Source organism: Eschscholzia californica, unplaced genomic scaffold, assembly GCF_041429995.1.
Source record: "Eschscholzia californica isolate CP2 unplaced genomic scaffold, dmEscCali1.0.p SCAF_6, whole genome shotgun sequence".
Taxonomy (NCBI): Eukaryota; Viridiplantae; Streptophyta; class Magnoliopsida; order Ranunculales; family Papaveraceae; genus Eschscholzia; species Eschscholzia californica.
The window spans coordinates 34230370-34253683 of NW_028238483.1; the positions used below are offsets into that span (position 1 = coordinate 34230370).

Sequence of the window (23314 nt, forward strand, 5' to 3'; positions counted from 1 at the left end):
ATGCTCTAACCCCTAGAAATTAGTACGGGAATCAATGGATGAATTATGTATCCATTAATTTCATTTGTAATTTGCAAAGTTGGTACTAGAAATTCGGCCGATCTTTTGCTATTTTGGGTGAAAAAATCTCTAGTTGTTCTTGGTGAAAGATCATTACGATATAATTCATAAACTAGGTAACTTTGTACAGACCTATGTTTTTTTTTTGCATTGATAGGTAGCTAAAGCCAGTCTACCTGAAAAAAATAGAAAAATAAATAAAATTGAAACGATTTAACATCTGTTAAGTGAGGTAAGTCTTACGAACAGGATGAGAGAGAGGAGAGAAAAGGTAAAAGGAAAAGTTTGGGGGGAGAAAAAGAGACGAGAGAGAATAACAACTAAATGGAAGGGCAATAACGAAAAATGACCCATGGCGAAGTTTTACCGAATCGCCAAGGTTTCAAATTGGAATCGGAGAAACTAAAAGGCCAAATCGCGCACTCCTTACAAAGTTCATTTTTACAGAAAGATAATTTCCATCAAAAGGATTTGATCAAATAAGCAAACCAAATTCATCACTAAACATAATTTCCACCAAGGAAGAACGCAAAAAAGAAGTCCTAAAAATAGTCAACATTCATTATAACCATTCGACTACAAACCAGTTTAGAAGAGAACCTCTCAGCAGACAATTTCGAGAAACATTTGCATAAGAGGCAAAAATAAAAGAGAAGTAATGAAAAATGATACAAGTTTGAATCAATTACAGGCAAGTCCGAAGCAGGATTAGTCACATGATGCAGCACTATTGAATTCGTTCGGGAGTGCACTTTGAATGGGAAGATAAAAGAACAGAATACATTTTACTTTACCTTCTTAACAAGACTTGAAGTCCTGAATTCTGCATCATCTTTAATGAAGCTCCACCACAGGTAGGTAAGAGGTATCGTGGTAGCGTGCCAGAGAGCATGAGCATCAACATATCCTTCGTATGGAGGAAAATCATATATCTCTAGAAGCATTGCTAGTCCACCTCCTATTGTCACAACCCACAATTTCCATCGTGAAGGATGGCGAGTAACACCTGCCCAAACTGTCCACAGCAGAAGCTGTGCGATGCCCATCACAACACACACTTTCATGTTCCACCCTGCCCAATTACAAGAATGTTATAAATACCCATTTCGTAGTCCAGAAAATAAATGTATTATGTGTATATTTTCATTATAACTGGGTACAGCTTTGGGGTTTTTGGCCACGCTAGAAAAATAATCCTATCTTAACCTTAGAATATGAGATAGAATGTGGGTTTTTGAATAAGTAACAAAAAATGTAAGGTGTTCCTGCAAGTAGTAAAGGTTGGAGCAGCGACAGACCTTTTGACGATCAGAAAACAGCTCAGTTGATCATCTGAATAGTTTCAGTATTTATGATACAAGATTTTCAGTACTTGGAACTAAGAAATGTTTCTCTCCCCTAGAGTCTGTCTTACTCAGAATTTGACTCAAAAGCTGATGTGGCATCTTACCAGCCACATACTTTTACCAACTGTTTTTTAAACATCCAATGATTTTAAGTCAAAGGCACAGAATGTGCCACCAATGCAATGACTAAGACAATGAGTACAACTGTAAGGAATTGTAGCACTCCCCCTTGGGATTTACAAAAGAATGATAAAGACTTACCGTAGTCGAGTTTATAAAAATTGAGATACAAGATGTGGGTTGTCACAAATGCCAGCAATGGAGCAGCAACCATGACTCTGGTTGCCTCATCCCTCACACTGAATGTTCGTAGTATGGCCAGAATGAGAGAATAACCAAGTAGAGCCACAGCTGACGAGTAGTCTATCTTTTCTGTCAGATCCACGTCACTGAGAGGAAAATCAGATGAACAAATTTTAGCTAATTCTTATAAACACTAACCGAAAACTTTATATAATTCACCATTTGTGTTCCAGCATCATCAGCAAGGGCATCTATAATGGTCTATGTTGTAAAAGGCGACGCCAAGGCGCGCCTAAGCGCCCAAAGCGCCCAAAGCGACAGGTTGCCAAAGGTGTCGCCTTTTTTTGAGGCGAGAACAACAGGTTTCCCCTGGTGGCGCCTTCAGACGCTTAGGCGAGCGCCTTTAAGCGCCCCAGGGGAAGCGAGAGGCGGCCCAAGTCGAGATAGGGTAGTGCCCACAGAATTTTTTTAATTTTAGGCTTTTGCCCAAACGGACTGACCATCTAAATCGACTTTCCTAATCTGTTTCTCTCTCTAACTTGCCCTAAACGAACAAAACCTCCATGACCGAGAGTTCTTCATCTTCTTCTCCACCAAACTAAGTTGATTTCATCATTAGGTAACTCGGTTTCTACCCTCTTCTTCTTTTCCTTCTTCTAGTTTCTATTTCTTCTCTCTACCAAACAGTCCAAACTCGATTTCCCACTTTTTTTTTTTTTGCTGTTCTTAGTGATTTTCAGCAACTCTTTTTTTGTTTTTCACTTATTCTTAACTTGTTTGTTTACTCTTGACTTGTTTACTTACTTTTAACTTGTTTACTTACTATTAACTTGAAAAAAAAAACTTGTTTACTTGTTTACTGTTGTAGACAATAGTTTTCAGCAAGGTAGCAACTCTTTCATACTTCCATACATTCATACTTTCATACTCTCATACTCTTTTTTGTTGCTAAAAACAGAGTACGCTTCATACTTAATACTTTCATACTCTTTCATAATTCATACTTTGAGTGTTTATTTAGTTATTTTTATGTTGGTAATTAGGTATGTATGTATTACTTAAATATATACTATTTGTCGCCTCAGCTCGCCTAAGCTCGCCAAGGCGAGGGGATGAGTCTGTCGCCTCGCCTCGCCTCACGCCCAAAACAACATAGATAATGGTACTGGTAAAACCATTAAGTATCAAACAGAACTTTTCCCACTCCCCTTACTCTATGAGCCCAGTGAACAGGGTATAGAACACTAGCAGAATGAATTATATTTACTGCCTTGTTTCTTCTCTTATGTTGACATATCATTAACATAATTATAAGGTAACAAGAAATACACAGAAATCCGATCAACTTACTGACTGTGGAAAACAGCACTCCAGAACCATGAATTCATAGCTAGTAGCCCATAGACATGCCACAAACTAGTGTATTCGTAATAACGTTTTCGACTTTCTGGTCTTAGAGGCAACTTGTAAGACAAAAGAATGAAAAACGACAGCCATCCATGAAACTGCATTGCTAGGTTCAAGGCCGAGAAGGCTACAGAAAAAGGTTCCTGTACATGTGGTAAAAAATCATTGATTCTCATCCGAGTTTCTCAAAATTAGGAAATTCATGTTAGAAGAAATACCTAAAGAAACTGTAAAATGACAAACCTGGATACCAAAAACCCGTTTGAAGGGCCATTTGCCATGGTATTTGACTGGCCCATTTCCAAGTATTTCTCTTTCTTTCTCTCTGTCAAGCATACATTGGTACCGACAGTCACTCTGGCAGTCCCACTGCTTCCATCGCAGATAAAGTGGCTCCTGCATGTACCACGGACCGTCGACATACACGCCATCAGAGAAGAATTTACAGTGTTGAAAACAGTGCTCTCCTACACATCCAGTTTTCTCGCACTGCTCCACACAAAACCTGTATCCCGGAGGAAACACAATTGCACGAGAAACAATGTTATCTTTGTACAGTTCCTTATGCTAACAGGTTCATATAAACTTTCAAAAAAATTCTAAAATAAAAGGGGCTACCCCCACTACCTAATCAAGTTAATAAACAAATCGTAGCCGAAGCATAATCTCTACTTAAAGGAGGGAATGAATAACAAATCACATGATATATCCATTGAAACCAGACTTTTCCTTTCTTATGCAAGAATCTCATATTTCACTCTTTCATTCACATAATCACATCACAACGCCCTAAAGACATACATCTTGATCTTGGGTATTGGGCAATTAAAAATCCCATAGAAATTTGATAAAGAACTTTCCCTTTCAGGATTTCAGTGTTACCATTATACCATATACTTACTGTTAGTAAACATAACGTAATTTAGGTCATAATTATGAATGTAAAGCAACAGTTATAATCCAATTAATCACAAAATCTTCATCCACTAATTACTCATATTAAAACCAATCAAGTAAAAGTCCAGATATATTGGAAGATCATAGAGAGAGAGAGAAAGAGAGAGATGGCTTACTTGTAGAGAGGATCAGAATCACCAGGGCTAGCATCAATAGCTACGACGAGACACGAGAGTGCCACGAAAACAACAACCACCACCACACAGTAACGATCTGCCATACTCATCTGATCCGATTAGGGAAAAGAAAAAGAAGAAGAAACTAAACTTCTTTTAATCTAACACGAAGGAGACTGAAAAAAAAAAAGAGGAGCTAGGTAATCTCAATCAAGATCCTATCAAGAAGACACAAAATTGAATCGATTCAGAAAGGAGTTGAAATGTGATTCTCTCATTACGAAAATGAAAATCAGAAATTAACTTTGTCTTTCTAATACAAATCAATAGGAAGAAAACAGAGCGGGGGATTTAGGTTTCTAGGGCATCATTATTTAGGACGTCAGCTCTTCTTCTGGAGCTTGTGTTTTAGAGAGAGAGAAACAGACAAGAGAGAGAGAGAGAGGAGATTAGAATTTATTGGAGTTGTGTGTATTTATGTCCATCCAGTAATAGTAAAGTAAATTAGTTCTTCTCGTCTTGTTCAGGTTTACTATACTGGTGTGTGTGTGTGACCCAACCGCGTGGGTTTTCTTTTCAATAGAAGAGGAGGGGATATATCTACCAAACTAGACCTAAAATTGTTCCTCCCAAAAGTAGGAACTATTTAGCTGCACACATTGGAACATAGTCCCATAAACCCAAAAAATGAAGGGAGCTTTTTTACTTACTATTTAAGGCCATTAATACCATCGTGTTATTATGCTTATGTTTGGAGGAAACAAGAAAAGAAAAATTACATGAAAATTTTCTTTTCGGTAAAAGTTGTCGACAATAGTAATTCGCTGTTGACTTTTCATTTGTTTCTCCAATGTTTCTCTGTTCTCCTCCTCTCACCACTATCATTTCTTTCTCTCCTCTTTCTATTCTCCCTCTCTATCCTCCTCCCGCTCTTGCTTTGGTCCGACGAACGAATTTGGGGGAATGCCCCAAACCCATTGGGTGGTTTTGAGGTATTTTCCAAAATCAGTAGCCGATCTGCTTTACAAGATTAGTGTGCCACTGAAAGGCAGAACAGATAGAAAGAGAGGGAGGAAGAGTATGTAGAAAGGAAAGATAAATAGTGGTTGTGGTGAGAGGAAGAGGGGATAGAGAGAAGAAGAAGGGGATAGAGAGAGAAAAATGGTGATGATGTTGCCCGGAGGTGGTGGCCGAAAATTGGAAAAGATGAAGAAGTTTTGTTGCTAAAACATTTAACAAAATCCACAATTCTTCTTTAAAATTTTGTACTTCGAAATTTTTTTGGTATCCTCAAAAAACTGGTTTGAAAATTTATAACAGTTATGAACATGTTTCATACTTATGATGTATGTGCGTCATTTATTTATGATATCTATCCGTTCACCAAAACACCGCTTCTTTTCTTTTAATGTTGTACATTATATGTGTTCATTCATGGAAGTCCAAAAAAACAACCAAGTCTAATCTCAAGTCTAACTTGGGTTATTAAAAGTATAAATAATCTGGTTAGGCGAGTTTTAGGTCATTTAATTCGTTAGGCTTTAGGCTAGTAGTTTAGTTGGGCTTTAAGCTTGTTTGTTTCAAAAATTCTAATTTCGACGATCATCGTGTTTATTACATCTGTGATGTATTTATGTCATTGTAATGACTTTGTAAGTCACTTTCGCCAAAAAACTTTTGTAAGAGAGTTGTACGTCCAAACAGACCACTCGGAAATGACCCAACAAGGCAAAGACATTGTCATTCAAATGTCTAATTTTTTTGTATGGACAGTCTTCTAGTCATATGGTATTTGCTCAGAAGTTTAATTTTTTAATGTGACTAATCTCTGTAGACTATTATTTAGGTACTGGCCATAAATACTTAAAACTACCCAAAAAAAAGACGAAAAGAAAGAAAAACACCTGAAAAACAACTTATTATTGCAAAGAAATCATTCCAATTCCAAAATAATTCATGAACATCTTCACCAAATAAGGGAAGATTCAAAGTTTTCATATGGCTTTGAAGCCTGCAGGTTATGTTTGTTCCATTTACAACAAATATATAAATTCTGCAAATACATGAACTTTTGCTCTACCAAATATCAAGAAACGGTAAAGGAATTTCATGACCATGGAAGATGATATGGTATTTGAAGCCAAGGGGTATAGAGAAGATGAGAAATGAATCAATAGAGGGAATTGTAGGTGTAGAAGGTTGAAGCAATCGAAGCTAAACATATGAATAGTGAAGGAAGTAGGGTTATATTCAAGAGTCTACTCTCACCCAAGTAGCCGGCTAGTGTTATTGTCGCATCTGCAATGACCCTAGCTAGAGTTCCAGCTTCTGTCGAAAGCAATCCACCATTATAGGTTCCACGTGCTAACCTCGACGACATTACCCGGGATAGAAGCGCCAAATTGACACCTACATTTTGAGAAAAACAAAATCCATATTACTTTAGAAGCTCTAAATTAGTAATAGAATAATCTATATGCCAAAAGTCATGCTCTTGAAGAACGTCCATGTCGTTTATAATCTTGATGAGTTCTTATTTAATCATTTGTATTTGGCAACAGAGGAAAATTTGTAAAGCACTCCTTGTGGTGGTAACATGTATCGCTGTCCACAGCTTTGGGCACGGTTTGTTACCCGGTACTGGTAGTGAGATTTTTGATCTTCTACTAAAAGCCATGTAAACCATTTACAAAAAACTGAGGGAGAATTACGATATTCAACTAAAAAGAATAAAGGAGTAATACCTTCAAGAACTTCAGCAAATACAAATGTGATAAACGCGGAGCAAACGTACTGTGGCACTGAATATGGGCCTATTACATGGAAGCTGAAGAGAATGCCTATGCATAGTATAATTTCAGATGCCAATAAAACTTGTCTGCAATCAAAAGAAAACGCCGAGTAAGGATGCTGAACCTAATTGGACAACTTCTTCAACAAAAACATTGAATGGTCAATTCAGAGGATAAACCTAAATTTAACAAGTGAAATCTAATTTCTCTTTCCTATTAGTTAAGTACTATAGTACATAAAATGAAACATCTCAAGAATTAATATGATAATGCATTTGCATGATGTAATATACTAGGAACTGTCACGTATCAAGATATCAGTGTAAAAGGCAGACCAAAAAGTAGAACTTCAATACAAACATATTCTTCTTTAATTCATTAGTATTTCAACACAAATGAGTTGAACCCACACCATGTATTGATGTAAACTAGTAGGTGGAAGTTCTAACAAAGGTGTACTTGCATCATAAATAAGAAAACGATTCTCAATAGACTTGTTTCAATTTACTAGTTTAAACAAAGAAATAGTTGCAGAGACTAGGATACTCGTAGGGGAACAACAAACCCTTGCAGTGGAGATTCTAATATTCAAAATCAAAAACCCATTCCGAAGAAACAAGGAACCCAAAAATAGATAGCAGGAAACTAATACTAATAATTATCCACTATGAATGTGACGAGAAAATTGGAATTAACTAAAGTAATTAATAGCGAGAAATAATAATTATCGAAATTTATGAAGCCAAGAAGACATAGACTCTTCCTGATTTCCTAGCAAACCTTCGAAGGTGAACTTTTTGGTAATAATTCCCGTTTTTTCCTTCCTCTATTTACTTCTCACATTTTTACTTCTCCATATTTCGTATACAGAGGTTTATATTTTGATACGATCTGAAAACAAAAAAAAGACATGTGTGGTTCCACTAAAAAGTGATTGATCTTGTGACCGGAATCATTGTTGTTGCGACTCGATATGAATCACAATTTGGATTGTAATTCTCAGAAAGAAAATTAAGTTGAGAGATTTATTGAAGGTTTACCTGTCCTCGAACATGTTGCTAATGTAGCTTCCCACAATGATGTTCACAGGAAGAACTGTGAGCCCAAGACAGGCAAGAAAAATTGCCACTGAACTAGTCGACCAACCAAAGTAGTATGTGGTAATGACACTTGATTCAGAGACTAAAATCTCCATAGCATATTTGAGCATGAAATAAATCAACAGCTGGACCTGAGAATTTGATAGGATAAAAAAGTAAGATCGCATAATTTGCATATAACTTCAAAATCATCAACACAATGTTTTAGCTATTATAAGAAACATTCATAAAAAAAAAATATTTTGATGTTTGGGATGTGCAATTTGTTCTTTCATTTACTCTTTAGCAATCTATCAATCTAATTTTGGCAGTAGTGCACTTATCCAAAATTTTCATGAAAACTTATTTAACTAAATGAAACTTTCAATGTGATTGATACCTTGACAGAGGGTGTAAGCAATCTATAGGCTGATCGAATTGAAGTTGCAGGCCCGTGTGATTCCTCGGAAGCTTCTTCACTACCATCATATTCACCATCTTCCTCTTCTTGCTTCACTTCTGAACTTGGGAGTAAACGCTCCGTCAGTCTGCCTTCTAGCTCATCATTTTCTACTCTTCCTGTCACATAATAATACAATAGACAGGGGTTCAACAACCAAACAACTAAAAAAGCTCATTCCAGCCCGTCAATATCTAATAAATCAATTTTTCTGAAATTAAATAGCAGCAGAACGATGCAAGATATTGGCAGAATTATATATAATGGTTACCACTAAGAGCTCATCAACTCAATCTGACTACAACTGTAACAACTTTGTGATCTCTTTATTGACCTCAATAAATGTTCTTATTCTATAAATACAGGTCCACACCCGTCTACAAGGATGTGAGAACTCATCTTCGAAACATCAATAGCTGGTAGCTTTATTGGATCGAAGACGCTTAAACGGCTGAATTGCCATCTTCTTCCATCATAACTACTTCAGTACAATATACTTCTACAGCTCTTTCATCCTTTCCATAGATTCCACTAAAATCAGTGTGTATTAATAGAAAAATGGATTTCAATCTGTTCTCAGATGCCATATTTCCATTAAGACTAAAGACAGCAGATAACCCAGTTCTTCAAATGTTGCCTAGCGTAAAGATGCAATATTACTGATTTTTTCATTTCTTAATTTTAATTGGCTGATCACGTTCTTTGACTATCTGCCTCGTACAGTCATAGGAGACATGATTCGGGTTCGTACCACTAGCAACCAACAGGGCCTTTCCCACTAGGCAAGGACACAATCTTCCAAGCGTGATTTTTCTTTAGCGCTTACATCTCTTCCTCCATAGCCATTCTCCACTCAGGATGAGAGAGAGCATCTTCTAATCTTGTTGGCTCCTTTCCCTTGATCTTCAGGCGAGATACCAGAACGGAATGCTTTATAAGAAGGAGACAAAGATCGATACGACACAAACAGGCAAATAGAATGCTTAGTCTCACAATTAGAAAGGCGGGTCATACAGAATTCCTTCTTGCTTCACACCTGCTATTGACCCCAATTAACTTAAGAAAGCAGCCAAGCAATGCCCTTGCTGCAGAGTGAGGCGATCGGGCCTATGAATTTGATCAGTTCAGACCAATGCCTGATGCTTGTCGGCTTTTGTCCATTCTTTGAAAGAGAGATTCAACTTAGTATGTTGTAAAGTGTGAAGCAATATGCTTTTCCGGTCCCGATTCAGTGAGCGTCTCATGCGCGCTCAAATTCCCCAATGACACTCTTATCTTAATTAAGTAGAACTGACATTCCTTTGACCAAAAAGCAACGGATGAGCACCCCTTACTCTCAAAGGCTAAACGACCTTAACTAGTAAAAGGTGCGCCGCTATTTTTGGAAAAAAAGTTTATTGCTGGATGAGCTCCTAGTGCGAGATAAGAGTGACTTCTCTGATATTGGTGGATTGGATTAAAATATAACTTACCAGCATTCGCTTCCTGAGGTGCATTGTTCTCTTCATTCTCACGAGCTGGTTCTTTGAATGAAATCCACAACCATAGTAAATATACTAGCCATGCTATAGCCATTACCCAGCCAGGTAAAGTGTTTGCATTAAATGTGATTTTGTAAATCTTAAAATTGGTCTGCAGTACACCGGCAAGAGCAGGACCACATGCCATCCCAAGGGCACTAGCACTAACAAAACCTGCAGAAGCTTGCATTCGTATTCTAAGTGGTACACAGTCACTGATATAGCGGCGGTTGACAGCTCTAGCAGAACCAAATCTGACATATTGTCATATCAAGTAATTAAATATCAGAATAACCAAATTTCAGAAACCAAATAGTTTAGATAATAAACAGGCCAAAACCTAGGTTCTTTATTAACAGCCTTCCGATCTGACAAATATGAAAACACACACCTCCTAAAGCTACCTAACCTAGACTCTTTATTGCTCAGTAACTTCATGATCCCAATTGACTGAATGTAGGTTAGACTAATGTCACTAAACTACTAATAATCTGATTCCGTCCAAATGTCATACAGTATTGCAGTTTCAAAAAAAAATAAGGTTCAGTGACTAGGCTGAGTTAGTTCCTTCTTTATAGATAAAATTCCTTTTTTGTAAAAAATAGTAAATTAATTAGAGTTGTTTGGTGAAAATAAAGTGCTTTTCAGGGCAGAATTCAGGGAGCAGCCTGGGTGCCTCTAAACTGATTTATCTCTAAGCTGCTTGTCTAAGAACTAAAATGCATTTAGAATAATCTCATCGCCTACCAAACGAGACCAACTCATGGAATAAGAAAATTAAACTACTTACCCACATAGTAGTCGGCCAATTAGAAGAACTGCTATTGAGTTGAAATCATATGCCAATGCATACATGGCATTCCCCACAAAAAGAACAATACTGCTAAATACCAGAGGTCTGAAGTATGATCTATTTGACCATGCACTAAAGTAAACAGACGAAAACACTTGTGCAACAGCCATTGCGCCAATTACTATTCCACAGACTGTTGGTGCAGCTCCAAGGCTCGTGGAGTAGTCGTCCGCCGTTGGAACAATTATATAAGTGTTTACCATATAAAGAAACGTGTTCGCCAAGTTTAACATGAGCGATACAAATTCGTATCTCTGGTCATCAGTATGGTCATCCACGGCAGATGGTAATTCTTCATGCATGATGAGAGCATGTTGACCCAAAAACTGAAGGAAGTTTGTTGAGTGGGTTAATCTGTCTACAGCTGCTCTTATGGAATCGAGAACAGGTTCCTGTACAAGACCCACTAAGTCTAGTTACAAAAAAGTGAAAAAGGAGAATAATGTACTGATGAGCCAGATTGGCAGAAATGAAATACATATACAACCTGAAGTTGAATAGATGGCTGGTCATAGATTGAATAGTAGCTACCCTGGCGATCCTGAAGCTCTGCAAGATTGCGAGAAATGGCTCCAGCAACAGCCCAAATACCCTGAACGGATCATCATTAGTCAGCTATGACTCATCCACATAAATATGCAAGACCTATTCAGCAGAATATCTATTTAATCCTTAGAATAAAAGGCGGGCAGAAGAAGAAGAAATGAGCCGAAAAAGCCCAACTTTACCACATGCTTGAATACTTGTTGTAGCTGGGAATAAGGATGATTTGCACGAGTAGTAACATAGTAGTCAGTGAATTTATACCCAAGGCGCTTATCGAACTTCTTTAGAATCTTCCGCAGGCCAGTAGCATTAATGTCAAAAAAAAAGAGCAGCCTCAAAAGATCTTGTCCAGCTTCTCTATATGCTTCTCTTAGCGCAGAAATTTGGGATATTTCTGGTTGCTGTAGAAGTAGTTCACGCTGTTCTCCAAGTTTGGATATCCTGCTTGCCAGTAAGCCTTGTTGTTCCAAGAGAAACAAGACAATCTTTTCAATCTGAAACACACAATAAAATAGATGCCATTGATATCATAATTAAGATGAAACTAACAGCTATCTGCAGAAAAGGTCTGAATACAAATACAGCTTGACCAGTACAATGCCTACTATGCAGCAAATAAGAAAAGATTCCTTCATAAAAATATGAACTTAGTTGTCTAATAGATTTCAGATCCTCGGAATATGCTACCGAGTACCGACGATGAACTCCAAAACCCAGTGATCCTTAATCAATCGCGAATGGTAATGGACGATATTGAATCTTCTTAACAAAAATTGGAAATTGGATCCTCTTAACAGTTAACAGTAACAGGATAAAATAGCTGACGAGCATGTTCTCTGGTAGTGCATAGCCGCCAGTCAATTGTAGAAAGAAATCAGCTTTATGAACAAACGAAACATGCAAAAAGAGGAACGCAACCATGCTAATGTGAAACCAAGAACGTTTCTACACTGCAGTTTCAGTCAGTAACCATCTTTGCAATTTGGTCCATATGCACAGATTTATCATGTACCTGGTTATCCAGCATCCTTGAGAACTCCTTGAGCACATGGCGACGCTCTTGGGTTCCAACCTCAATTTGTTGGGCAAATTGCCTTAATCTCTTTTTCATTAACTTGTAGTTAATGTAATATCTGGAGGTGACAAAACAATAAACATATACTTAGAAGTTTCTTAGGCCATGATATTGGAGGAGTTCGAATAGTTTTAGTCTAAGGCAATCAGAACACTAAGTTGTTAAAACCTATTAATCTACTACCATCTACAAACCTGAATGGAAGGAAAATATTAAGTTCAACATGTCATTTCATGTGTACCAATTGGAAATGAAGAGAATACTAAAACAGAGAAATTTTACAAAACATTAAAGGGAGAAATCAGAGTTGGGAGGTACGTCTAGTGAGAGCTTAATATGATGTGATGTCAGTTTGTTGAAAAGTATTGCGAAGGAGATATACCATGTATAAGTCAGTACTCAACACATGGAACGAACAAAGATTAACTCCTCAAGATCTAGTATGTGAAGGAAATGAATGAGCATTTACATTTTACTTTTATATGGAAATAAGACTTTGATAATAGTTTTTTTCACAACCAGATAGTTTCAGAAATTGTTGAAAACATTTGACTTCTGATGCATAGGGTTGAAGTGAAACAAGACTTTCTACAGATATATGTGACATACTCTTGCCATTCCTCAATTTGTCTGTCCTTCAACTTCTTCCCGAAAGCTACCATCTCTTTTTAAAACTGCAAAATTAAATAAACAAAACATTATTTAAGTTCAGATGGTTATCGATAGGTGGGGTAAATGAAAGATAAAAACAGCGCCTCCTGCAAAATGATGAGCAGACAGTTTTTGGTAATTCCAATATGTATAAAGAAAGACAAAATACAGAGACTTCAGTATATACACAAGATCAATTATTTTTTATCAATATACATTGGTATGAAAGAGAAAAAAAAGGTCAGCTATATTCAGTCTTTTCGTAACACCATCAAAGGCCGTGGAAAAGATTTCCTCCCTCCAAAAAGTTAAGGCGATAGCATTAGCTATAATATCTGAACCTATGCTTAAGAGAGAAAAAGATCGGAAATATTTCCTCCCCCAAAGAGCATGACATATTCTTTTTTTTTTGACAGTTGAGCATGACATATTCAAAATAGCCAATTACCACTAATATATGAAACAAAATAAAGAATTGCTTTCTTTTTCACTCTTTCCAGATTGGTTTGTGAATAAAATCAAACCAAAATAAGTCGATATTTGAATAACAGAGATGTCAAGAGAAAATTAGTCGAAAAATAATCAACATGATGGGGCAAAACAGGTAACTGCTTAACTTTTTACACCAATATGCATGAACCAATTTATAAACCTCGGTCCCTTGTTGTTTTACTGATCTAAGATATGAACTTAAAACAGTTTTACGAGTTTTTACCTGTTTAAAATAAGTTTTTGTGTACTTTTATCTCTTTTAGAGTTAGATCTTCAGGAAAGTCTTCATCTCAATTCTCAAATGCACGCATTTCTTTCAGCTCAAAACATACGTCTGAATTTGAGATAATACTGTTTCAAGATCTGATTGTACCACAATGCTAAAAGCCTACAAAATCTCACACAAGTATAATTCAGATAACTAGATATATAAATAAAATAAAACCCTACTTTACTTCCCAATGAAACAAATAGTTTTGCCATTTAGAGTTAGAAAGTGGCATCTTTTTCATGTGTAAGCATGCCCAATTGAGTTTCACCCAAATCATACTGATACCCATTTTGAAAAGTGGGTTATGAAGTTGGCTAGTTCTATCAAACTTCTAATCCTCAGTTTTAAGATAGTAGTAGAAAGGAAACTGCTTGTCTTTTTATCATAATTTCAAATTAGTGAACAAAAAGCAATCTTTACTAAATAGTAATTGAAACAAAACAATCATAATAAATATACTAACAACCAGTCTTGAAGGATTTCAGTTTCCCAGATCAAAAATATCAAATTGAAACTTTTGCTGTTAAAATTCCTCATCAAATTCATTTCTCTTTTTTGTCCACACATAAATCAAATAACAAGAATACAAGGTTCAATTCAAACCCTAAAAATCTATTGTTCCTTTACTTCTTCTTCTTCTTCTTCTTCTTCTTCTTCTTCTTCTTGTTATTAGAATCAGAAATTACACATAGTACTAACAAGATCAAAAGCATAATTAAACAAAGGAAAGGAAGAAATTTCAGAATTTCAAAAATCAAACATTGGAAATGATCAGTTAACTGACCTTTAAATCACGAACTTGTTCAGCTAAATTTCCAAGTGATAATCTAGTACTTTTTTTTTTTTTTTTTGTTGAGAAGATAATCTAGTACTTGTTAAGAAATAGATTGGATATGTGTGTTTTTACTAGTACTACTACTACTATATAGTCAGTCCTCCCAAAATATCTCTTCTTCTCTACCTCTTACGTGGTCCAATGTTTATTAGGTTTTAATTAGGTTGCACTTGCACATATGAAATTACTAAGAGAGAGTTATATTTTCTCTCTCTAAATTCTACTTGTCCACATACTGCTTTTAAGATTCTCTCCAAATAAATACTCGAAAGAGGATAAGGTAAAGTTGAATTAAGTAATCTACAACAAGTACCATTTTAGAATATTTGTATGACAAGGTATGAATTGACAAGGTATGAATGACGAAATTGAACTTGTTTACCGTTTATTTTAGTCAAAGTGAATATATCTCAATTAAGTTAAGAGTACATTATTTCGAGAAAAAAAAATGGTATCTATTATCGTGCCTCTATCTTTAACATCAAATACACAATGGAACTTTCAAACACTTAAGAAAGAAAGGATTGAAGGAACAAACACAATATTGGAGTCTAAATGAAATAATAGTAGGAATATGGAGGTTTTCAAAGAAGTTTTGGTCCATGTAAAAAACTTGGGTGTAATGTAATATTAGGCAAGAAAGGTGCACTCTGCATCCAAGAAATTTTTGGTCTAAGCTAAAAAAAAATAAACTTTAATAGTATCGATGTAAGTTTAATATTAATACAAGATCTTCGGAAGTCTAAAATTTTATAATGTTTTAAATTCACCGAGCTAATCACTTTTTTATGGCATTATTATCTTAGGTGTCGTTTGGCAACCAAAAGTATAAGTATTTTTGCTTGTAGTAGAAGTTCTTTTGCTCTAGAAAAGTAAAAAAAATTCAAAAGTATATTTGACAAAAATGTTACATACAAGTAAAAAAGTCAAAAGTTAGTTTGTTAATCCAATTTACTTTTGATAATTTTATTTTTCTTTTACTAATAGAGATAGTTGATTTTTAATGAATTTATTTATGATTTCCACGATTACTCTTGTATACGAAGTGGTGGTGATATTAGTAGTATTGGTGGTGGCGCTGCCTGAAAGGTATAGTTATGGGGTTTGGTGGTGATTGAGGTATGATGGTGGTCGTAGAGGAATGATGGTAGCAGTGGTGGTGGTAGAGCTATGGTGATGGTACTGGTGGAGGTATGATGATGGTGTGGTGGTGGAAGTACGGTGATGGTGGAAGTACGGTGGTGGTGGAAGTACGGTGGTGGTAGTGTGGTGGTTGAGATTCGGTGGTGGTGGTGGTGGACATATGGTGGTGGTGGTGGATAAGGTATGTGAGTGGTAGTGACGGGGGTATGGTGGTAGATAAGATATGTAGGTGGTAATGATGGAGATTTGGTGGTGGTGGTGGTTTTGGTGGATAATGTGGGTGGTAGTGATGGGGTATGGTGGTGGTGGCAGGGACGGAACCAGAAGTTTTGTTAGAGGGGGGCCGAACTTTTCTAGTCATATATTAAATCGAAAAATTTATATAATAAATCTATGCAAAATTACCACCTAAGAATATCAAAGTCACAAAAATTATGAAACACAAATAAAAGAAATAACATGAGACTTTTTTTATTTAATGTATCAAAATGTATTCAAAGTATCATTCAGATGTTACATATGATAGGAAAAAGTAAGAAATAAGTAGTCTAATAGAATAAGGATTGATCTTTTTTTATGTCACTTTTGGATCGTCATTAGTAATTTCACGGCTCGCTAGCCATTTGAACCATTATACCTATTTAAAATAATTATTTTATATTAGTTAAATGTAAAGAGATGGAGAGAGATAGATATAGAGAGTCTTCTCTCCCCTCCCTTTCTCTGATAATAACTCTCTTCTAGAGAGAGAAACCGTATAGTTCTTCGTTTTGCTCCGGCGAAGGGTTGTCTCTTCGTCGAAATCTCCGTATAGTTCTTCGTTTCTTGCCCTAATTTTAACTATTATAATCATCCCAGTAGAATTTTTGGAGTATAGACGCAAATATTGGTATGGGAACAAGATCAGATCCACCAATATCGACAATTCATCATCTGACTAACCATTATCAATTGTCATTGAGGGAGGAGGAAGTGAATAAAAGTGGTGGATTCTTAAGGAGATTTCGTCCATTGACGAAGATTGATGTTTCTTCCATTGATGAAGATCGACGATTTGGTAGTTCTCCATGTATAGTATGGCACCACGAGTCGTCCATGATCTAACCGATTGCAAGTGCAAGGAAGAAGAGTTTTCGATTGTTTCTATATTTATGTTTTAGTACAATAAAAATTTATGAGCCGGATTGATTTATTTTACGATTACAGATATGAATAAACATATAAAAAAGAAACTGAAATAAGTTGATTGAAACTTGATGTAAATAGAAGTGAACAATCAAAAAATAAATTGAATAAGTTAAAGAAACAATGGTGGCGCACTAGAGTTCTAAATTCTCTAATACATAACCATAGAGTGCATGCTTAGGTTATCGGGTAGAAAGAATTGTGTCTGTGTAGGGGCGGTTTGGAAATAGGGTTGTTTAGATTAGGTGACAAGGCATTTTGACTGGGTAGGAAATAAGTTGGGCTAAGTTTCAAACTTGCACTGGGTTTGGGTTGCAATTAAAAGGGGGGCCATATACTTTAAAAGGAATGTTGTGGGTCCCTGCATGGACTTAAATGAGGAGAACAATGTAAGGGTCAGGGGGGCCAGGGCCACTCCTGGCCCTTACATAGTTACGTCCCTGGGTGGTGGTGAAGGTACGGTGGTGGTGTTGGTGGTGAAGGTACGGTGGTGGTGGTGGTGGTGAAGGTACGGTGGTGGTGGAAGTACGACGGTGGTGGTGGTCAAGGTACGGTGGTGGTGGTGGTAGTGAAGGTACGGTGGTGGTGAAGGTACGGCGGTGGTGGTAGTGGTGAAGGTACGGTGGTGGTGGTGGTGATGAAGGTACGGTGGTGGTGGAGGTACGAAGGTGGTTGTAGTTGAGGTGTGGTGTGGTGAAGGTGTGTGGTAGTGGTGTTAGTGATTGAGGTATGGTGGTGGTGGAGGTGGAGGTGTGAAGGTGGTGGTGGAGATACAATGGATGGTAGAAGTTTAGTTGTGGTGGTGGAGCGGAGGTAGACGAAGAAAAAAATTTCGTCAAGTAAAATTTATAAATGTGTTGTACATAAGTTACTTTACTTTGAAGCCAAAAGCTAAAAATTTTAACTTCAAAAGAAAGTCAAATTTTAACTTAAGTGAAGTCAGAAGTTTTCATGTTACCAAACTAACTTTTTTACTTTTCTACTTAGATAAGCAAAAAAGTTACTTATTTTAGTGTTGCCAAACGACACCTTACTGCATTAAACAAAATAGAACCTTAGGTATTTTACTACATAATTTTATACAACTTAATTTATTTTGAGTAAAAAAACAAACATATTTCCACACATATATACACTTTCACTAAATAATTAACATACTAGTGATACATTTGTGCATTTGCACGAAGAAAAATCAAGGATTCAAATAAATTGACTTATTACTTTTCTTTTATACATTAAAATTAGACCGGATTAGTTATGTATTCGCCAATCGGCAGGCTAGGTTATTCTTCATAAATTAGTTGCTAGCATTGTCGCGTCTCCATAAAGAAATCATCCTTATCATTGTATCTATTTTATTAGCTTAAGAAATGAAATTATGGTGTGTTTGGATGGCGGAATCATGAATCCGCGGATTCATGAGTCCTTGGGATTCATGATTCCGCGGATTCATGAATCCAAGTAATATTTTTTGGCTTGTTTGGCAACTAAGAATCCTATGATTTATTATTATTTGAGTATTTCTAAACGTCTTTAGAAAAATTATGATTTTTGAAAAAAATAATGATTTTGAAAAAAAATAATGATTTTGTAGAAGGAAGCATTTTTTTGTTGATTTTAAGTTTGAAATTTAGGTTCATTAATCCAAAATCCTAACAAATCCTAGGGGATAGGGTGGGATTTTGGTCCAATACAAATTTTAAAATTAGGAATCCTTAGGATTCAAGAGTCCTAGGATTCTTGGTAGCCAAACAGACCAAGGATTCATGAATCCTACCAAATTCCACTTTTCATAGGAATCCTACTTAGGAATCCTGCAACCAAACACACCATAATATTTCCTCCATGAATTGCTACTCATTACATGTGGGATTGAATCTCCGAAGTATTGTCAAAGCCATCTTTCACCATCAATAATAAACAAATGAAAGTTTATATATATATATATATATATATATATATATATATATTTACATGAAAACTCAGCATATCTCACAAATTTGTAATCAAACCGTGTATATCTTTTTGACTTTGGCATATCAAAGTACTACGTAAAGTTGATTTAACAATATTGTCGTTTCCTAGTTGTGGAAGGGACATAAGGTTGTCGTATTTTTTTTTTTTGAGGGGATAAGGTTGTCGTATTATGCAAGTGTTTCTCATTTTTTTTTTCTCTGTCAATATCTTCAAGATAATAATTGATCTGGGTCATCTGGTACATGATAAACGTTGATAGATACTTCTCAATAAGTTCTACTAGTAATCTAGTATGACTGGAATTTTTCTAAAGCACCAATCCATTAAAAAACATATGTTTTGGTAGTAAAAACATGGAGTTATTTCTCCATGGGCCCATAAAATTGTAATCCAAACAGCAATTCATATATACAAGGCTCTGAAAAAGATACACTTTTTATAGTTATGAGCTTGTCCTGGTCATCAAATATACAAGATGATTTCAACTTCGACATTAGTAAATGACTAGACATTCAGCATCCTTATATAATCATCTATTATAGACATGGACGATGATCGATAGCCAGAGCCGAATAAATTGTAATGGTTCAAGTAATGATACAACATGTATAGATCTCTCCTTTTCTCGAAGCCTGGCTGCTTCGGCATCACCTGCACCATAAAATAGTACAATACTATATCTTAGATAATTGACGTCAATCTCTACATCCTTTACTTTTCATGAGCCCATCAAGATATTTTTATCATTTTTATGAAAAATAATGAGCCGAACACAGTGACAAGTTCAAAAGTTGTCCAACTAAGGTGGTGCTTGTTCTTTTCTAAATCTGAATCGAAAAATGATTACGTATATTTTGGAACTGCTTTATCTCTTTAACAAAGTCCGATCTTAAAACAAGTCGTCTCTGAAATGCAGACATATTATATAGCTGTAAACTTGTGCATTTAAGATGGAAACTTGTTTTAAGATCTAACTCAATTACAGAGATATTACATAAACTCATGTTTAACATAAGAAACAAATTCATATTTGATATTTCAGAGATAAGAAAATATGGAAAACAAACACTATCTAACTTTTTCATTAAGGAGAACACGAGGAGCTCGATTTTGCCGAATGACTCTTAATGGTGAAAACTCCATAACTTTGATTAGTGGATACAATAATGATATGCCTTGCATAACGGAGAAGAAACGATAAAAATCGTTCACCCGGTTTAAGTGTCTACAATTCTTGAGTGTTTAATTCCGTGCACGTTATTTTCCTCTTTGTAATGTACCAAATACTAATAGATACTAGTGACAAGGAATATACCTCAAAATATGAACTGTAGAAAGATCCACCAAATCCAGCACACCATGACATTCCAAATTCTGCCTCATTATGTCCATCTTGAAAAACAATAGAAAACAAATATGAGAAAAAAAGCTCCATAATGTTTCTTTCTTACTACAATAGAATTACAAAATATCACAATGAAATAATGTTCATTTTGTCTCCATGTGAAATCTTAAATCAGACTCGAACTTAAACTGATTTGAGTAAGAATTTAGAATGTTTGTTTTTGTCAGACTCGTCTAGATGGCTGTGACCCCAAATAAATTTTGGTGCTTTTAATCAGACATAAAATAAGTTTGAACTGAAAGCCTGTTGTCTGAAATAACCTGAAATGACTATCAAGACAAGTCACATTCTGGCAGTGTATCCGAGCGTAAAAACAGTTAGAAGCCAAAAAATGACCTAGCCACTGTCATGGTTGCCTATAGCCCCCCCACCAGTTTGGAGCCGAGGGCCTAGGCAGCCTTCTAACATGCCATGTTGCATCTTTTGGAGCAATTATTTTAGTTGGCGACTTATGTTAGTAAGTTACTTATCATTTAAGAGTCTAGTTTATACTGACTTGCAAAGATAAAATTTTCGAGTTTGTTTCTATGGTTAATTTCTATTTCTTATACAATCCTTACCCACTATACTGAGAGATAGAAAGAAAATGTCTAAATTTTTGCTGAAATAGTTTTGGAAAGGCACAATCAACTTATTATGTTAGTACACTCTATAAGCCACGCAACTTTTATTCCTACGAGCCTAAGTAATCATCCATAAGATGAACCATTCTTCAACTTAATTCTACTGATTCTTACTTACAGTAACATGCTGGATCGAGTATAACAGGTTCGCCGTTCTTGTCAGAACTAACATTCCCACTCCACAAGTCACCATGGAGCAAGCATGGTTCTATCACAACATTTTCAAAAAGTGGGCCGATATTCTTGATCAATCTTTGACCTATTGGAAAATATAAAGCATCCAACAAGAAAACATATAAATTACAACAGATATGAGAAGCTAGGTTTATTGAAATTTCAGCATTTTCAATCAGTGGATTACCTTTTTCAAAAATGGCAGAATCACCGTACTGTTCCCGTGCCAAATTTAACTGATAACCCAATCTTTTCTCAGCGAAAAACTCAACCCAATCGGATGTCCACGTGTTTATTTGTGGTGTACTAGAAGATCAAAGAGTAATTTTTAAGAAACAGTGCATAACTTCATTTGTAATATGCAATGTTAATGCTAGGTGGACTAAAAGGATCTAAACATTCCGTTCTCTCCCGGCCGACATGCAAGTAATCCAGTGACAGGATCAAGACAATGTGGTTAGGAAACACGAACCCAAATGGTTAATACAAATAGGTATAACGACATGTACCCACACAGTATGTTGGATCTTGTTTTCGATAGTTAAGAAGATGAGAAGAAAATGTTTTCACCTGCCAATGGTATTGTCAACATCAAAACCAAAACCCTTGTTCGACTTCCCAGCTTTATGCATTTCTGCAAGTTTCTTCCCTAAGACAGACTGAGGACAAATAAACAACATTAGATAATTTGTTATCAATCTAATTCAACAAACAGCTAAATGATGATCACCAACTCACCTGGTCACCTCTGGATGAACCAAACTCAATATATTCCATAATAATAAAGGAACCTCCGGAAGGTAACCGTCCAACCTAGACGAGAGTTCAAAACAAAACCCACTTATACTTGCAATCATCTAGAAGAAATCAATCAAGAACAAGAGTGAAAATAAACTAAAAGTCCCAAAATGCAGATGAATTTAGGTTAGTAACCTTAAATGGCTTGGGTACCCGAATCGAATTAGTATCATACATAGCATTTAACCCAAGAGCTTCACCCTCAAACATTGATGGTCCTATACTCCTATTCCAAATTACAAGAACAAGTATATATACATAAGTTCATTATTCTACTTAGATATATGTTTTTGAATCAAAATAAGTTCAATACAAAACAGAAAGAATGAAAATGCCTGTTTGTCTTTACAAAAAAGGAGCCAGAATCGGTTTCGTATCGATTGGCAAAATTGATACAACCACCACCAACAGGAGAAATTCTAGTAATTTGAGTAGCCTTTCCTTCTTTAACAATCCATTCCTTAATTGGATCTTCACTCAAAGATGCCACTTTGAACAACAACAAGAAGAACAAATAGTTAGCAATTAGGGTTTGAAGATGAGGGTTTAGATCTTAACTAAGAACAGAATGTAAATGCAATTATTGATAAGAGAAAAAGAGAGAGAGAGAGAGAGAGATTTGTACTCACTCGGACATGACTTGATAGGGAGGTTGAGTTTGAGGGAACGAGTAGAAGGGAAAGAGGAGATAACTCCAAGTCCAAGCTGCTGCTTCGCCATCTAGGGAAATTAGGGTTTTAATTTTGTAAGTGAAGAGTAGAAGAGACGAGTGTTCATCACCTAAACCTTATCATTCCAACTGTAAACGGCTACCCGGAGTTTTACCTCCACATTCTTCTTCTCTTTCTCTTTTTTGGGTTAATTTCACATAGACCCCCCAATTATTTTGTGATATTTGGTATTGCCCCTTTTTATTGAAATAACTGAAATAGGCCCCTATTTCCGAACAGTTAGGTGGGGTGTGTCCCTATGAGTGAGGCGTGAGCCAATGGGGCGTGCCTGTTGTGGCCAAATTACCCTTCTTTATATCAACAATTCCATCCTACATCCTTTTTCTTCACCTTAAGGGATTCACCGACCATCATCTCCGATTATCTTCTTCTCCTTCACCGACTAGTATCTTAATGGGATGTCTATGTTCAAGTAATAAAACTAAAAAGGTGAAAAAATAAAACCTTAACCCTTAATATTCGTGATTTACTAATAATTTGTTGATAATTGTTTACGAAGAGGATGTGGTGTGTAG

General features: G+C 35.9%; 3 protein-coding genes across 3 annotated transcripts; all 3 read right to left on the reverse strand.

Moving 5' to 3' along the window:
* Positions 1-596: 596 nt before the first annotated feature.
* Positions 597-4871, reverse strand: LOC147533948 (Per1-like family protein). Its single transcript, XM_086649377.1, has 5 exons — positions 4190-4871; positions 3360-3621; positions 3060-3259; positions 1668-1855; positions 597-1132 (listed from the first exon to the last, which is right to left on the reverse strand). Exons 1-5 carry the CDS (start codon positions 4297-4299, stop codon positions 846-848), a joined length of 1047 nt encoding a protein of 348 aa, XP_086505503.1. The 5' UTR covers positions 4300-4871; the 3' UTR covers positions 597-845.
* A 1223-nt stretch (positions 4872-6094) lies between these two features.
* LOC147533949 (SPX domain-containing membrane protein At4g22990-like) lies at positions 6095-14767 on the reverse strand. Its single transcript, XM_086647399.1, has 12 exons — positions 14713-14767; positions 13881-14045; positions 13124-13188; positions 12452-12572; positions 11622-11933; positions 11381-11485; positions 10831-11285; positions 9993-10294; positions 8461-8639; positions 8022-8212; positions 6934-7067; positions 6095-6598 (listed from the first exon to the last, which is right to left on the reverse strand). Exons 3-12 carry the CDS (start codon positions 13174-13176, stop codon positions 6360-6362), a joined length of 2091 nt encoding a protein of 696 aa, XP_086503525.1. The 5' UTR covers positions 13177-13188; positions 13881-14045; positions 14713-14767; the 3' UTR covers positions 6095-6359.
* Positions 14768-19487: 4720 nt separating this feature from the next.
* Positions 19488-22958, reverse strand: LOC147533950 (Protein kinase superfamily protein). The gene is made up of 9 exons (XM_086647400.1): positions 22698-22958; positions 22404-22557; positions 22204-22294; positions 22009-22083; positions 21841-21929; positions 21458-21576; positions 21215-21355; positions 20384-20460; positions 19488-19719 (listed from the first exon to the last, which is right to left on the reverse strand). Exons 1-9 carry the CDS (start codon positions 22786-22788, stop codon positions 19573-19575), a joined length of 984 nt encoding a protein of 327 aa, XP_086503526.1. The 5' UTR covers positions 22789-22958; the 3' UTR covers positions 19488-19572.
* Positions 22959-23314: the final 356 nt, after the last annotated feature.

What these genes read in the sequence shown, in the direction of transcription:
- LOC147533950 (XM_086647400.1), bottom strand. Translation starts at nt 22,788, where the DNA reads ATGGCGAAGCAGCAGCTTGGACTTGGAGTTATCTCCTCTTTCCCTTCT. An exon ending in GGGTACCCAAGCCATTTAAG is followed by an intron (nt 22,084 to 22,203) that starts GTTACTAACCTA and finishes ACTCTCGTCTAG; the next exon opens with GTTGGACGGTTACCTTCCGG. An exon ending in GTTCATCCAGAGGTGACCAG is followed by an intron (nt 21,930 to 22,008) that starts GTGAGTTGGTGA and finishes ATTTGTCCTCAG; the next exon opens with TCTGTCTTAGGGAAGAAACT.
- LOC147533949 (XM_086647399.1), bottom strand. Translation starts at nt 13,176, where the DNA reads ATGGTAGCTTTCGGGAAGAAGTTGAAGGACAGACAAATTGAGGAATGG. An exon ending in CAAATTGAGGAATGGCAAGA is followed by an intron (nt 12,573 to 13,123) that starts GTATGTCACATA and finishes TGTCACCTCCAG; the next exon opens with ATATTACATTAACTACAAGT. An exon ending in ATTTGCTGAAGTTCTTGAAG is followed by an intron (nt 6,599 to 6,933) that starts GTATTACTCCTT and finishes CTCAAAATGTAG; the next exon opens with GTGTCAATTTGGCGCTTCTA.
- LOC147533948 (XM_086649377.1), bottom strand. Translation starts at nt 4,299, where the DNA reads ATGAGTATGGCAGATCGTTACTGTGTGGTGGTGGTTGTTGTTTTCGTG. An exon ending in AGTGCTGTTTTCCACAGTCA is followed by an intron (nt 1,856 to 3,059) that starts GTAAGTTGATCG and finishes TTTTCCTCTCAG; the next exon opens with TGACGTGGATCTGACAGAAA. An exon ending in TTTTTATAAACTCGACTACG is followed by an intron (nt 1,133 to 1,667) that starts GTAAGTCTTTAT and finishes GTAATTGGGCAG; the next exon opens with GGTGGAACATGAAAGTGTGT.